The sequence below is a fragment of the Volvox carteri genome (assembly GCF_000143455.1).
Source record: "Volvox carteri f. nagariensis unplaced genomic scaffold VOLCAscaffold_27, whole genome shotgun sequence".
Lineage (NCBI taxonomy): Eukaryota > Viridiplantae > Chlorophyta > Chlorophyceae > Chlamydomonadales > Volvocaceae > Volvox > Volvox carteri.
Window position 1 is genome coordinate 409,820 of NW_003307570.1, and position 12,352 is coordinate 422,171.

General features: G+C 56.8%; 3 protein-coding genes across 3 annotated transcripts; 2 read left to right on the top strand and 1 right to left on the bottom strand.

Moving 5' to 3' along the window:
• Window positions 1-8: 8 nt before the first annotated feature.
• On the bottom strand, window positions 9-1,929 carry VOLCADRAFT_92621 (uncharacterized protein; the record flags this gene model as incomplete). The annotated part of the gene is made up of 5 exons (XM_002952037.1): window positions 9-203; window positions 403-680; window positions 914-1,133; window positions 1,510-1,727; window positions 1,824-1,929. 5 exons carry the CDS (start codon window positions 1,927-1,929, stop codon window positions 9-11), a joined length of 1,017 nt encoding a protein of 338 aa, XP_002952083.1.
• A 626-nt stretch (window positions 1,930-2,555) lies between these two features.
• On the top strand, window positions 2,556-3,865 carry VOLCADRAFT_92622 (uncharacterized protein; the record flags this gene model as incomplete). Its single annotated transcript, XM_002951966.1, has 4 exons — window positions 2,556-2,607; window positions 2,874-3,104; window positions 3,195-3,406; window positions 3,758-3,865. 4 exons carry the CDS (start codon window positions 2,556-2,558, stop codon window positions 3,863-3,865), a joined length of 603 nt encoding a protein of 200 aa, XP_002952012.1.
• Window positions 3,866-5,240: 1,375 nt separating this feature from the next.
• Window positions 5,241-9,485, top strand: VOLCADRAFT_92623 (uncharacterized protein; the record flags this gene model as incomplete). Its single annotated transcript, XM_002951967.1, has 5 exons — window positions 5,241-5,313; window positions 6,813-7,124; window positions 7,519-7,675; window positions 8,194-8,384; window positions 8,746-9,485. The coding sequence occupies 5 exons, from the start codon at window positions 5,241-5,243 to the stop codon at window positions 9,483-9,485; spliced, it is 1,473 nt and encodes a 490-aa protein (XP_002952013.1).
• Window positions 9,486-12,352: the final 2,867 nt, after the last annotated feature.

The following is a 12,352-nucleotide window of genomic DNA, read 5'->3' on the forward strand; positions in this document are numbered from 1 at the left end:
CCTCCCCCCTACCGCAGTAGGAACCCGAAGCAGCGGCGGATCTCCGCTGCGCCCTCGACCACCAGCGCATCCAGGTGCGAGCACAGCACCTTGTCCACTTCCCAGCGCAGCACACGGTCCAGCCAGGCACGGGCGGCGCGGGGGTCCTTTTGCAGCATGACGTAAATGACGGGGCAGCCGAGCCGCTGATATATACCCACCATCTGATTAAGCGGCCCCGCGAAGACGGGGCCGGGGGGCAGGGAAGGGAAGGGAAGGAGAAGGGGAGGGGAGGGGGGAGCAGGGGAGCGTGGGGTTGCGCAGGGTGGGGTGAGACGGGTACGGGATGCGTGCAGAAAAAATCCACACGCGCGAACACACATACATACACACCCACACAGTATCGCACACCGAGAAGCGGACCTTCGCCATCTGCACCGATAAGGCGTTGCTGGGCCGGTAGTCGTACGCCGCAAACCCCATGTCCCCAAATACCACCGCTCGGTGGTCTCGGAGCCACAGCGTGCTCTCCGAAAACCAGCCGCCCGATTCGTGAAACGTCGCCACCTCCACCTCCGACTCGAGCCCCGGCAGCGGCCCCGCGTCCGGCAGCTCCAAAACCCTGCCGTACACCTCCTTCATAAGTCGTACACGCTCGGGGCCTCCCAGCAGGCTGGCTGTGCTGCGTCCCTGGAGTAGGCCTACAACAAAGTGGGTCACGCGGCGGGCCCCAGGTGTGAGCGTTACAAAGCTTTTGTGGTACGATTACATTACAGGGAAGTGAGGTTGAGGTGGGTTACTGGGGGAGATGTACGGGGACGCGGCGGGGAAGTACCCACAGCCCCACAAACGCCCTACTGGCTGCCTGAGACCGCGTAACATACCTCTTGAACACACCATCCACCCCCGACCACCATCCACCAACCCGACGCACCCGGCACGGTCCACAGGGTTGCGTTGGACGAGCAGTACGGCGCCCAGTCCGGTGCGTTATACCAGTGTTCGGGTGACAGGTTGATACACACCACGTGCTCCACGCAGGGCCCACAGCCCCCTGCAACAGACCCCTCGCCGCGGCTGCCGTCCGGGTCCCCGCCGGTGAGGCTGCGGAGCAAGGCCACCGCCTCCTCAGTTGCGGCTGGGGGATTAATCAGCTGCAAACCAACGCAACCAACAACAACCAACAACCAGCAACAAATCCGAGTCAGTTAGGATTCATGTAAATCCACATTCACGTTCCACGTCAAGTCAACCTCTAACTCTTGGGAATATAAACCTATATATGTGGCTGGAGGTCGCGAAGTTTATGAAGCCCATGAAAAGCCATTTTCCGTTACAGAGGGCATTGGGGGATTAACCTGGAGGGGATGCAGTCGGGTTATGAAGGAGCCCCAAGGGCTCCCCTCTTTCTCTTCCTCTTCCTCTTCCAAGCGGTCAGCCAGGGGGAGCGGGGCTTAGAGCCACTATCCAGGTGTGGAGCTAGCCTCATGCAGCGTGCGATGCGATACGGCGCACGAGCATTGGACCCACCATCAGTCCGCCGCTGCGGAGCCGCACGATGTGGGTGTTCAGGTAAATGTTCTCCGTCAACGTGAAGTCCTGTCGCAGGCACCAGAGCCCCTCGCGCAGCGGGAGGAGGCCAGTGGCCTTAGCGCCCAGCGGAGGAAGTGGGTCCCGGCTTCGCCGTGACAGCGAGGGCAAGTATGTGGCTGCAGCCGCGTTACTGTGGGTGTTGGCGGCGTCGGAGGCTGCGGCGTGTGCGCGCGGCGTGTGGGGCAATCGGCGGCATTGGAGCTTGGGCTGGCGGGGAGACGGTGTTGATAGGGGCCCGGTGAGGGGTCCACCTCGCCGTCGTGCTGCTGCGATGGCGGCAATACCGCAGCAGGATGCCGGGGGTTTGAGAGCAAGTCGGTTACTGGCGAGATGATCGCTTGGCAGGCACCAGGCCATTTCGTTTCGGATTAAGGTTCACTCGAAGGCGCTGACTTGGTGCGACGCCCTCTCGCGCCGGAAGCTGCTTCAACCTAGTAATAATTTAAGACCCTAAGGTATCGTCAGATGCTCAGAAGCTGAGAGTGCGGGCGGCGGAATTGGTGCAGGATGTAGTTGGTCTAGCGTTAATGTCCTTGCAAGCCTAGACGACCGATTAAATGTAATTGGATTTGGCCTTCTTAAATTATGCAATACGTAGCTTTAAAGTTCAGCCGGCTAGCATGGTTATCCACTCAATGTCCTGTGGTTGACAGTTAAAACGCAACATTGACATGGCAAACATCCAGATTTTTCTCCCGCTGATAAACGATCAAAATTCTATGCATTTAAGGAATAAAATTTAAACTCATGTTGCTGTGCCTCTCTTCGTTCGATGCTTTGGTCCCCGAAACACAAAATAAGACAACCTTAATTTTCTAGCAACGTAAGATGGGCTCTATGGTGTATTTTTAGGCATATAGGGGACTGAAAACTTAGGGCCACTCAAGAGTTTAATTGCAGACCCGTGGTTCCCAGTCTAACGACGGTCTTTGCACATTGCAGCCTAGGGAAATTATACAGAATACCACAAGCGTTAGGAATATATGCATAAACGTCACCTGCACCTTCGGTGCTTAAAATTACCGGCGATGTGTCGTACGTTATCACCCCATTCCAACATACAAAAGCCTGCTACATTCCTCTTGGCTGATTGATCAACCTTAGTTGATTCTTTTACAGTTCTCTAAGTAAATACAAAAGACTTCAGATGTTCCTGCAGTCAGCATATGCTTGCAGCCCGGTTGGGCCAGGCCGGCAAGCCTCTCGTCCAACTTGCCAACCCGTCAAAGCCATAAATCACCTTGCTGAACATAAGGTAACAGCTGGTGTAGCCCAAACTTGCACACACTGGATCCCGACAGTCACACGGCGTCAGCAATTAGCGAGCATAGCTGCTGCCCTGGTGTACTTGGAAGTCTTACCTCGGCCCACAACTGCGGCCGAAGAGTCAGCTCCTTCTTCTTCGGCGTTAAAAGCTATAGATGCCATCCGCCGTGACTTTGTGGAGAGGCAATACTACGTCACCGGCAATTTGACTCCGCAGCTCTTCGCCCCTGACTGCGTGTTCAAAGACCCCACTGTGGAGGTCGTGGGTAGGTGCGGGGACCGAAAAATCAGCGACAGCCTTCTCTGGTCGTGGATGAGTGCGTGATGACGGAGCGGAACGGATTCTTCCAACGCAGGCGTAGAGCCATACGTCAGGGCGCTTCAGGCACTATTCGACCCTTCCACGTCGCGCGCTGACCTCATCTCCATTCGCGCCACGGCCCCCTCTACCGTCGTGCTTCGATGGCGGCTAGAGGGCTCCCTGAAGCTGGCCGGTCTTAAGATCAAGCCGTACACTGGTACGACAGTGTACACCCTCTCCGACGATGGCAAGGTCATCCGCCACGAGGTACGGCAGACTCGCCTTAGGTGACCGCACGCTACTTCATGTGAACGTCGCGCCCATTTTGCATGTACGCGTGGCATTTCCACGGCGTTGACGATGCGCCCATTTTCATGCGAGACTTAAAAAAAAACTTAAGGAGGGACCAGAAATTGCCACCAAACTAAAACTGTTACACCAAAAAAGGTCGGCATTGCCGGAATAACGCTTCAAAGCTGCTTGTGCTTAATCCATACGAGCCGCTTCTCTCCGCCGCCACCACCAAGGAGTCACCACTCCCCGGGCCCTGGCCGCCATAGCCCATAGCTTCATTGCATCCCCGCCGCGACCTACCTCTACCCCCGTCCTGGCTGCTAGGAAACCTGGGACATAAGCACCGTGGACGCCTTTGTGTCGACCTTCTTCCCCGGCTTCGGAGCGCCGCCCGCACCGCCCGTACCGCCCGTACTGCCGACGACCGTGTAATATGCTGCATGGCTTCCGAGCGATGGCTTGCCCCGTAGCGTGTGCAGCGCGTTGTCTCATTATGTATGGCGCATTTTTCTGGGCCCGCAGCAGCAACAGCCAAACAGGTTTAGGATGGAGACCGTGGGGGTCTGCAAGCAAGGGGAGAGGACTGGGACGGGACGGGGCGACAGAAGGGTGTCTGGAATTGCCAAGAGAGTTCTGGCCAAGAGGTTTTCTAATGCCGGCTCGGGGCCTGGGCCTTTTTAGGCTACACTACACAGCAGGGGGATTACGGATCTGGCAACATCGTGGATGCAAGTCGTTGTTGTTGCTACTGCTGCTGCTGCTGCTGCTGCTGCTGCTGTTGTTGTTGTTGTTGTTGTTGCTACCGCTGTTGACACTTGGCTCATTATTGTTGCTGGTTTTGCTGCTGCGTTATTGCTACATGCTATGCCCTACCTGCTGCTGCTGCTGCTGCGTCTCGGGGATGCATCCACGTGTCGAGGGGTGTATGCCTATCACGCGAGGCGAATGAAAGTGCCGGGGCCCCGTGTCAGGCCTGCTCTCGGAAGGTCACGACTTAACCCATACCTGCAGCGAAATAATTTCCACCATCATAGTAATGCTTATCGCGGTCAACTTTCAACGGCCGTTGGGCCATGCAGCCTTATTTCTTGATGTCAGGATATTCTCCAACTGTGAAAATGTGCTGGGATCGTAACATCTAAGATCATTCGTGCATTCGTTCCCATGCCATTACTCGGTGTGCGTGTGTAGGTGAGGGGGAAGGTGCTAAAAGGTCTCACCTACACACGCACACCGATATATATACATACACACAGAGTATGGCCGCAGACCAACTCACACATCCTCTAACCAACTAACACACTGACGCACGGGGGGAAGCTCTAGCCAGCGTACAAATCCACACCGTCTGGTGCTTGACGACTCTGCTGTCCCTTCCTCTTATAGGCCTCCTAGATTGATATGTGTGGTATGCCCGTGCGGCCCCGTGCATCAAGACGCGCCCGTGCCCACCCCCCGTGTGTTCGTGTCTGTCTGTATGTGTATGTGTTTCCACCACTTTATGCACCATCGAGGGTTGGGCGTGACCCAGGTGACAGCAGGTGGTGCACTTCATTGCACCAAGGAGGGGCTCGTTACGGCCACTCCCCTCCACCCCGGCAGGAAATAGAGGGTGAAAGGGGGGGAGGGCTGCCCCCGAGGGTGGTCCGCTCGACCCTGCGATTGAAAGAGTGGAAATGGAGGGGAGAAGACCTGACTTCTGCTCCCGGAGGTTCCGGGTTCAAACCCGCCTGCCGACCCCTCGGCGTGGGAGGGGTGATGAATTGGGAGGTGGCCCCCCATCTTGTGGACGGTATAGGACGTGATTATGGCAATTTGCGAGCTGATCAGGAACTTCGTTGTGGCGCCGTTGATCCGCTATATTTGGGTGGATGCTGGTGGTGAGTTGCTGAACCCAACGAATACATTCTGAAGTCGGATGGGGTGAATGGATTAGGGTGCCCCTCTCGCAGGGGAGAGCAGGGAACTGCCTTGGGAAAGGGGGCCGCTGGTGAAGCTATACCACCCTGTAACAACATCATACAGAATATGACAAGTGACACGGCACTGTGCAGTCGTTTACACCGTATTTGGGTACACGTGCACCGTACATTGCATATGGGTAGACCGTCAAGACAGGGAGCCCCGAGAGCGGCTTTCCTTAGGGGCGCCTTGTTAGTGGAAGTAGGAAAACCGGACGACGGACACACCCGCATAACTTTACAGCTGTATTGCCGCCGAAATGCTTTGATGAATAGTTTTTCTCTGAGCTGTTACTGGGCTACAGTATCCGGATCAAGATATTGTTATAAAGTACCGAGGAGGGAGTCCAACAAGGGAGCTCACAGCCCTTTCTCGCCTATTAAGGAAAGCCCTAGGCCTTTCAACCAGCGCAGCATTCACAGGCAAGCGGCGTCGTCTTGGTCCTGCGGCCCTCTGAAGACCGCCAAGGTGCTCTCGTATGTTGTCCGCTGGTGCGACCAGACTCATTCCTTCGCGGTACATGTGGCCTCACCTGTTGTGTCTTCGTGCCCTCCTCTCCTGTCGCCCTGATAGCAACAGGACCAGAGCGGGGAAGGCAACCACGCCATTGCGGCCGTGAAGACAGGCCAGCACAGCCATACAACTAGTCAACTAGGTAGGTGAACCGAACCCACAGCCAAGTAGAGCCGAAGTGAAGGACAGCTGACACGGCGGCATTCAGATTAGAGCAGCTTGTGGAGATATTGGTGGAGATCTCTTGTCCATCCCTTCTTCGTTGGAATGATTTGCGACGTCATATCCCCAAACAGTGTACGCAAACGGCTGTCTCTCAGTGTGTTCGCCAGTCGCTCAGCCCCTCACAGCCCATCAAAGCTTTATTGACATCTCAAACCATCATCGCCCATCACCTCTTCCAAGAACCAACCGGCCGACGCCAACCGCTATAACCGTAAACTGCCCACGGGACTCTGTCCAAATTTCTGCCAGGCAGTTTCCCACCAGCTGCCGCACCGAACGAATAACAACAAGCAATGCAAAACATCAACATCAGCGAATAACTTTACTCCGCTTGTCCATTGGTAGGGCTGTTCGTTGCCGGCGGCCCTGCCGTGCTCGTGCGCCTGTCACCTGCGCCGTCCAGCCCGAGCAAAACATACATACACACACACAGCCTGGACTCATAAATATATCCCAACACTTCATTTTTTTCCGGAACACCTCCACTTCTTACGTCCCGGCGGCCGTGGCACTACGGGGGAAGCAGCTATTGCCACCTCCGAGAGAATCCTTCGGACCAGCTTGGTTCGCGAATTGGCCCCCCTCACAAGCATCACCACCACCACCACCACCACCACCACAACAACAACAACAACACAACACACTACAATACGCAATTTAAACCACCCGCCGCCTGCAGCACTGAAAGCTGCCAAGACGACGGTTCAAGCATACTGTCCCAACGGCTCAGTACCCCCCCCCGCGCGAACCACCACACCGCACTGCTCTTCTTATACCGGCGTCATGCGGCCACGTCGGCGCCTGTCATCGCCGCGGCGCTGGGCTGCAACGCTGCACCAACAGCTGCTGGTGGTGCTTGTCGGGGTGTTGTTGGGGGTGCTAACGCCTGCGAGGGGCGTCGGGGGGCAGGGCCTTGGTGCTCAGGGCACCTGCCCCATCTCCACGGAAGATCTACAGAACGTGGACTACACGCAAGTCAAGGCCAATTGTGGTACGCACATACGTCAGACCCGGGATCACGGGAGCGCCCCACACCCATCACCCCACCACCACCACCACCTGACCAAACCACCATTAACCAGCTGCCCAGCTCGTACCCCCCGATCTGTCCTCTTATCTCCGTGCCAAGTCCCCCTGTTGTTTTCGTAGGAATTTTCATTGGCAGTCTGCCGTACGCACGTGTTTTGTTCGATGCTACAGTCGTATGACGCGACACCCCGTGCATTATGGGCTGTGGTGTGTCTGGGGCCACACCGACCCCCGTGTGTGGGACTCACCGCATACCCCTGAAACGGGGATGTGAACCACGTCACTCAAAAAGTCACGCACTTCGGTGATCCTTTTCCTCCTTTTTTCTTTTGCCGCCGTTCTCCAATATGCCGTAGTCCCGGCGCCATTGGGCAGTCCGCCGCCATGCACCGCCTGCCTGTGCGCCATCGGCCGCGCGCTGTTCTCTGAGCTCACTGCCTCCGGTCTGGACCTAACTCAGCTTGTGGGGGAGGCTGAGCCGGTGGTGATACAAAACCTCTTCCAGGCTTGCCAGTAAGTGCCGCGAGGATGCGATGGGGGGGGTTGCGATGCGAAGGGGTGCAAACGGTGCCGGATACGGCAGGGGTGGTGCGATGCCGATTGCGATGCGATGCTGGATACGGTGCCGCATGACGAGGTCAGCAAGATGGACGGTAAAAGATATAAAGTTTGGTGAAATGTTGAGCCGCCTAATTCGAGTTGCGGGTCTTATGCGTGAAGGGCTTCAGAAGCGACAACGTGTCAGCCAGTGGATTTTTTTGTTTGGATGTGCGCGCTGTTACTGTTACCACCGACGCCTGTTTATCAGGACACAGCGTGCTGGGGCTCTCTCTCTCTCTCAATGCGTTCCGTCCTTTCCTCACTGTTCCCACCACAAAACTTACACCGCTCGCCCACATTGCTGGCCAGCGCCACACCTCCTGTCTATGTCATGTGGGCAATGCTGTATCTTTGTAGGAGACATTCAAACCTCGCACACACCTTGTCGTCGTCGGCCCTTTCACCCCGCCTCCGCCGCCCTTTCATGCTAGGCTCGCGCTGGGCGCACAGCTTGTGCGGGTCGCCGGGCTGGATCTCACCGTGCTGACACAACTGCTGTCATGCCCCGCGGATTCCATTACGCCCGAATGTATAATCGAACAGCAAACGCAGCCACAGCCGCACCAGCAACTTCCGGTGCTGCAGCCACACACGCAGCAGCAGCGCGGTGTCAGCGATCCAGGTGCGGTAGGGTACAGCTTCAACCTTCAGTCCTTCAGCTTTCCAGGAAACGTCTCAAACAAACTCGCCTTTGTTTCCCCAAACTCCCCCCAACTTCCCCCAACTATCTCTCCGCTACTCCTCACCATAACTCTGGGTTATCCACCCCTTCGTTTAAATCCAATGTCGTCTATAGTGGTGGTGGCGTATTGTTGTGGTTTATTGCTGCCGGGTGTTTTGATAGCTGTTGCGATGGTGAGCTACATGGTACGCGAGGGAAACTGCACCGCCACCAGCCAGGCTACCATACACGCATGCGCCGGGGAAAAATTATTTCACAGCGTCTGCACGTATGCGTGTTCTGGTGTTGGCCCCACTTGCAGAGGTCACCAGCTTCGATCGACAGGACAGGATCACCCCCACCCCCGCAGCCGGCAGTAGCGCCGCCAGCCCCGTCGCTAATGCCGCCGCGCCCCAGCCCCTCACCGTCCCTGCCGCCGTTGCTACCCCCGCCGCTACCTCCGCTACCCCGCCAACATCTCAAACCACAAGCACCGCTAGCACCGCTAGTCGAACTGGGAAGCAGGCAGCAGGCGCTTCCTCCTCCACCTCCATTACCGTTAAAGCCGCCTCTGGACCTGCGCCCGCAGCCACTTCCGCAGCCACCCCTGGTGCAAGCTACGCTATTGCCATTGCCGACAGCTCTGACGGCACCGGCAACTACACCAGCAGCAGCAGTAACAGAAATGGCGGCGAAGCAAGCGCAACGGCGCTGACGACTGGTCCCTCCAGCCCCAGAGCTGGCGGCAGCAGCGGAGGCGACAGCTCTTCGCACGCGGAGGCCTCCGTGGCGGCTCCGGGAGCGACCACAGCGACCGGAGCGACCACAGCGACCGGAGCGACCACAGCAGCTGGCGCGGCCACAGCAGCTGGAGGCGGCGGCGGCGGCGCCGCCGCCGTTGCTGCACCGCAGGCTCAGAGACCGGCTCAGAGCGGAGCCGCCGGGCAAAGCTCCTCAACCGCTTGGCCTGTCCTGGCGGCGGCACTGGTGGCGGCGGCTGCCGTACAGGTGCTGACATTCGGGCCGCTGCCGCGCAACCCGGGTGCCCAGCGCCTGACCTAATACGGCTTGCAATCAATGGTTTCTACTCTCCACTTGGCCACAGCAGGTGCTCTTGTGGAAAATGAGTCGTCATCCCTCCGAGATCCATCCAGGAAATTCATACGTGTAATTCACCAAGCACGGCGTTGTTGTTGGTGGTGGTGGTGCTGCTGCTGCTGCTTCGACTGCAGCGCTAAAAATCACCAGGCAGGGGTTTCCCGTTGTCCTATGCCTATTTGTACGGATTTTTTTGGAATCGCACACGCCAGCCAGGACAGGACACCCGCCAAGTACCATGCTAGTACATTCGCCGCGTGCCCGACGGCCGCCGGGACCCTTCGACTTGGACAAACGGCCTCTCAGTGCGTGGTAACTTCCGTCATTTCCTCGGTCGGTCATCTTCTTGACTTGCCGCTGTTTGGCGTCGACATCTACAGGCGCCCTGCAGCGCCTCCTAGGCCGCATTCGCCACCGACTCGCACACCCAGCAACCTCGTCTCCCCGGAAGGGGGCCGAATGCCGTGCCAATCTATGAGGATGAGGGAAACCCTGCGCTTCCCTGGAGTACGACATCATCTACGCACTGCCCGTGTCGCTGCCTTTTTTGAGGAGAAAAGCCGGGAACTCTGTTTGTGTGTGTGTATGGGTGGGAATTCACGTACGGCGGCTTTTTCCACTCCCCCCCGAGGGAGTCCGGTGCGTGGATCCGAAAAGTGCCGAAGGACTGAAGCTACGAATCATTGCGATGATGATGATGATGATGGTGTGGTGGTGGTGTGGTGGTGGTGGTGTGGTGGTGGTGGTGGTGGTGTGGTGGTGTGGTGGTGGTGGAGGGTGCCGAAGAGAACTGTCCTTTATAAAGAGAACTGCGTCCCGTTGGAACTGTCCCAGCGGGGTCCGCTGTCTGGTGCTCAGCTGTGTGATGTGACGATGATAAAACGAAACGATAGGAGAGCTTTCAGCGGCGTAGAGCTGTTGACAGTCCGGGGTGAATGGCGGGGGGCCAGGGGGTCACCAAATACGCATCCATGGCGCTGCGCAGCAAGGGGGGAGTTAGGCGACTAACGTGGTGAGTAGCAGGTTCGATGCATGTGTCGGCGGGAAATCGCAGAAACGGCAGGTAGGGCGCCGCGGGGGTATCATTTACGCAGTCCAAGTGAACCCCCTTCCTTTTTCCTATGCACAGGTAGGAAGAGGTACGCTGTGGTGGGGGTGGTGGTGGGGGGGGGATAGCTAGGGGGGAAGGCGTACTCAGACAGCGTTGGGGTAACGAACTATTCCTTTCTGGTGTGTAGGTTGTGGTGTGTACCTTTGTGGATGCCTGTGGTTCGGAGCAGCTCCCTCCTCGTTTGGTTGGCCGAGCGAGGGACACACAGCGCGTGGCGGAAACACGCCAAAACAACGGCACCGTCACCGGAACATTGCCACCAGCAGCACGATAGCACCTGTGGTTCACAGCGGGATTTTTCTGCGCGTGAACAGCTTTTTTGGGGTTTGCACAGCGCCGTTCGTTTTCTTGTGTGTGCGCGCGTGTGTGTGTGTGTGTGTGTGTGTGTGTGTGTGTGTGTGTGTGTGTGTGTGTGTGTGTGTGTGTGTGTGTTCGAATGCGGGCAAATGCGTCTCTTGGTTTGGGCGCGTGGAGGAACAACGCCACACCACTGAACGCCATAAAGAGTATTGACACGTGTGTGCTCCGCGCGCATCTGCTGTATCACGTTAACGACAACTTTCGACGTAACAACAACGGTCACCATGAAGTGCTTTGGTCACCATCAAGAACCCTCCCCGTGTTACATGGGACCAAATTCCTCAGCCTTCTGTCGCTTCTGTTGGTTGTAAAGGATAAAAGTAACAACAAGGATAATAAATGTGTTCAATTTGCTGAATGTGGTCACTGGCGCCGCACAGTAATCAGCTGAACACGGAATCCTTTGGTAATCCATGTAAGCTGTGTCACTGTGCAATCCAATCCTCCTCTCAGCCTCCTAACCGCTAAGTGCAACCGGAGAACTGAGGGCCCCTGCTGGCCCCCTAAATCAAAAAAGAGGGAAGCGGGGGAGCTGACTACCGGGCAGCACGGCACCATTCCCCCCTCTCACCCTCCTCTTTCATCTCCCCCTCTCACCCTCCTCTTTCATCTTCCCCCCTCTCACCCTCCTCTTTCATCTTCCCCCCTCTCACCCTCCTCTTTCATCTTCCCCCCTCTCACTCTCCTCTTTCATCTTCCCCCCACTCACCCTCCTCTTTCATTGTATTGTATTGTGGTTACAGTATTTCCGCCGCCGACGCGGCGGGTGCCCTCACGAGCCGTGAGGCTCCAGAGCACGCTGTTGACGCTCATCAAAAACCTCAGTAAGGAAAGTAGCGATTTTCCTCGGATTGGTATTAAGAAATACCTTGCGCATATCAGTATCTTCAACGTTAATCAGAAACCTATTACGCAACTCAGTATACGCCTCACACTCCATGAGCACATGATATTCATCCTCAACCTTACCCGACGTACAGACCTGACACGTACGGCACTCTCTCGGCCTATGGTGTCCTTTGTTGACCTCCAAAGGCCAACAACAAAGACGGAATTTGGCAACCATACGCAACTGGTTGACCGGCAAATAAACACGCAAATAGCCTGTGGGATCGGAGCCCTCTCTTGCTGGTGAAGGGGAGCCCATCCAGTTATGATACCTGCAAAGCGAAACCCCTTTACCTTGGAACACACGCGGATCACCCCCTTGGCTGAACTGATCCCAGTCACTTAAAAGGAACGCAGATAACCTCTCCAGAACCTCACCCACTCGAATCAACTGAGACGAGTATACATCTACCTTCTGAGAAACGGAGTCACACGCCGGCCACTCATGGCCCAACCAACGCAAAATGATGAG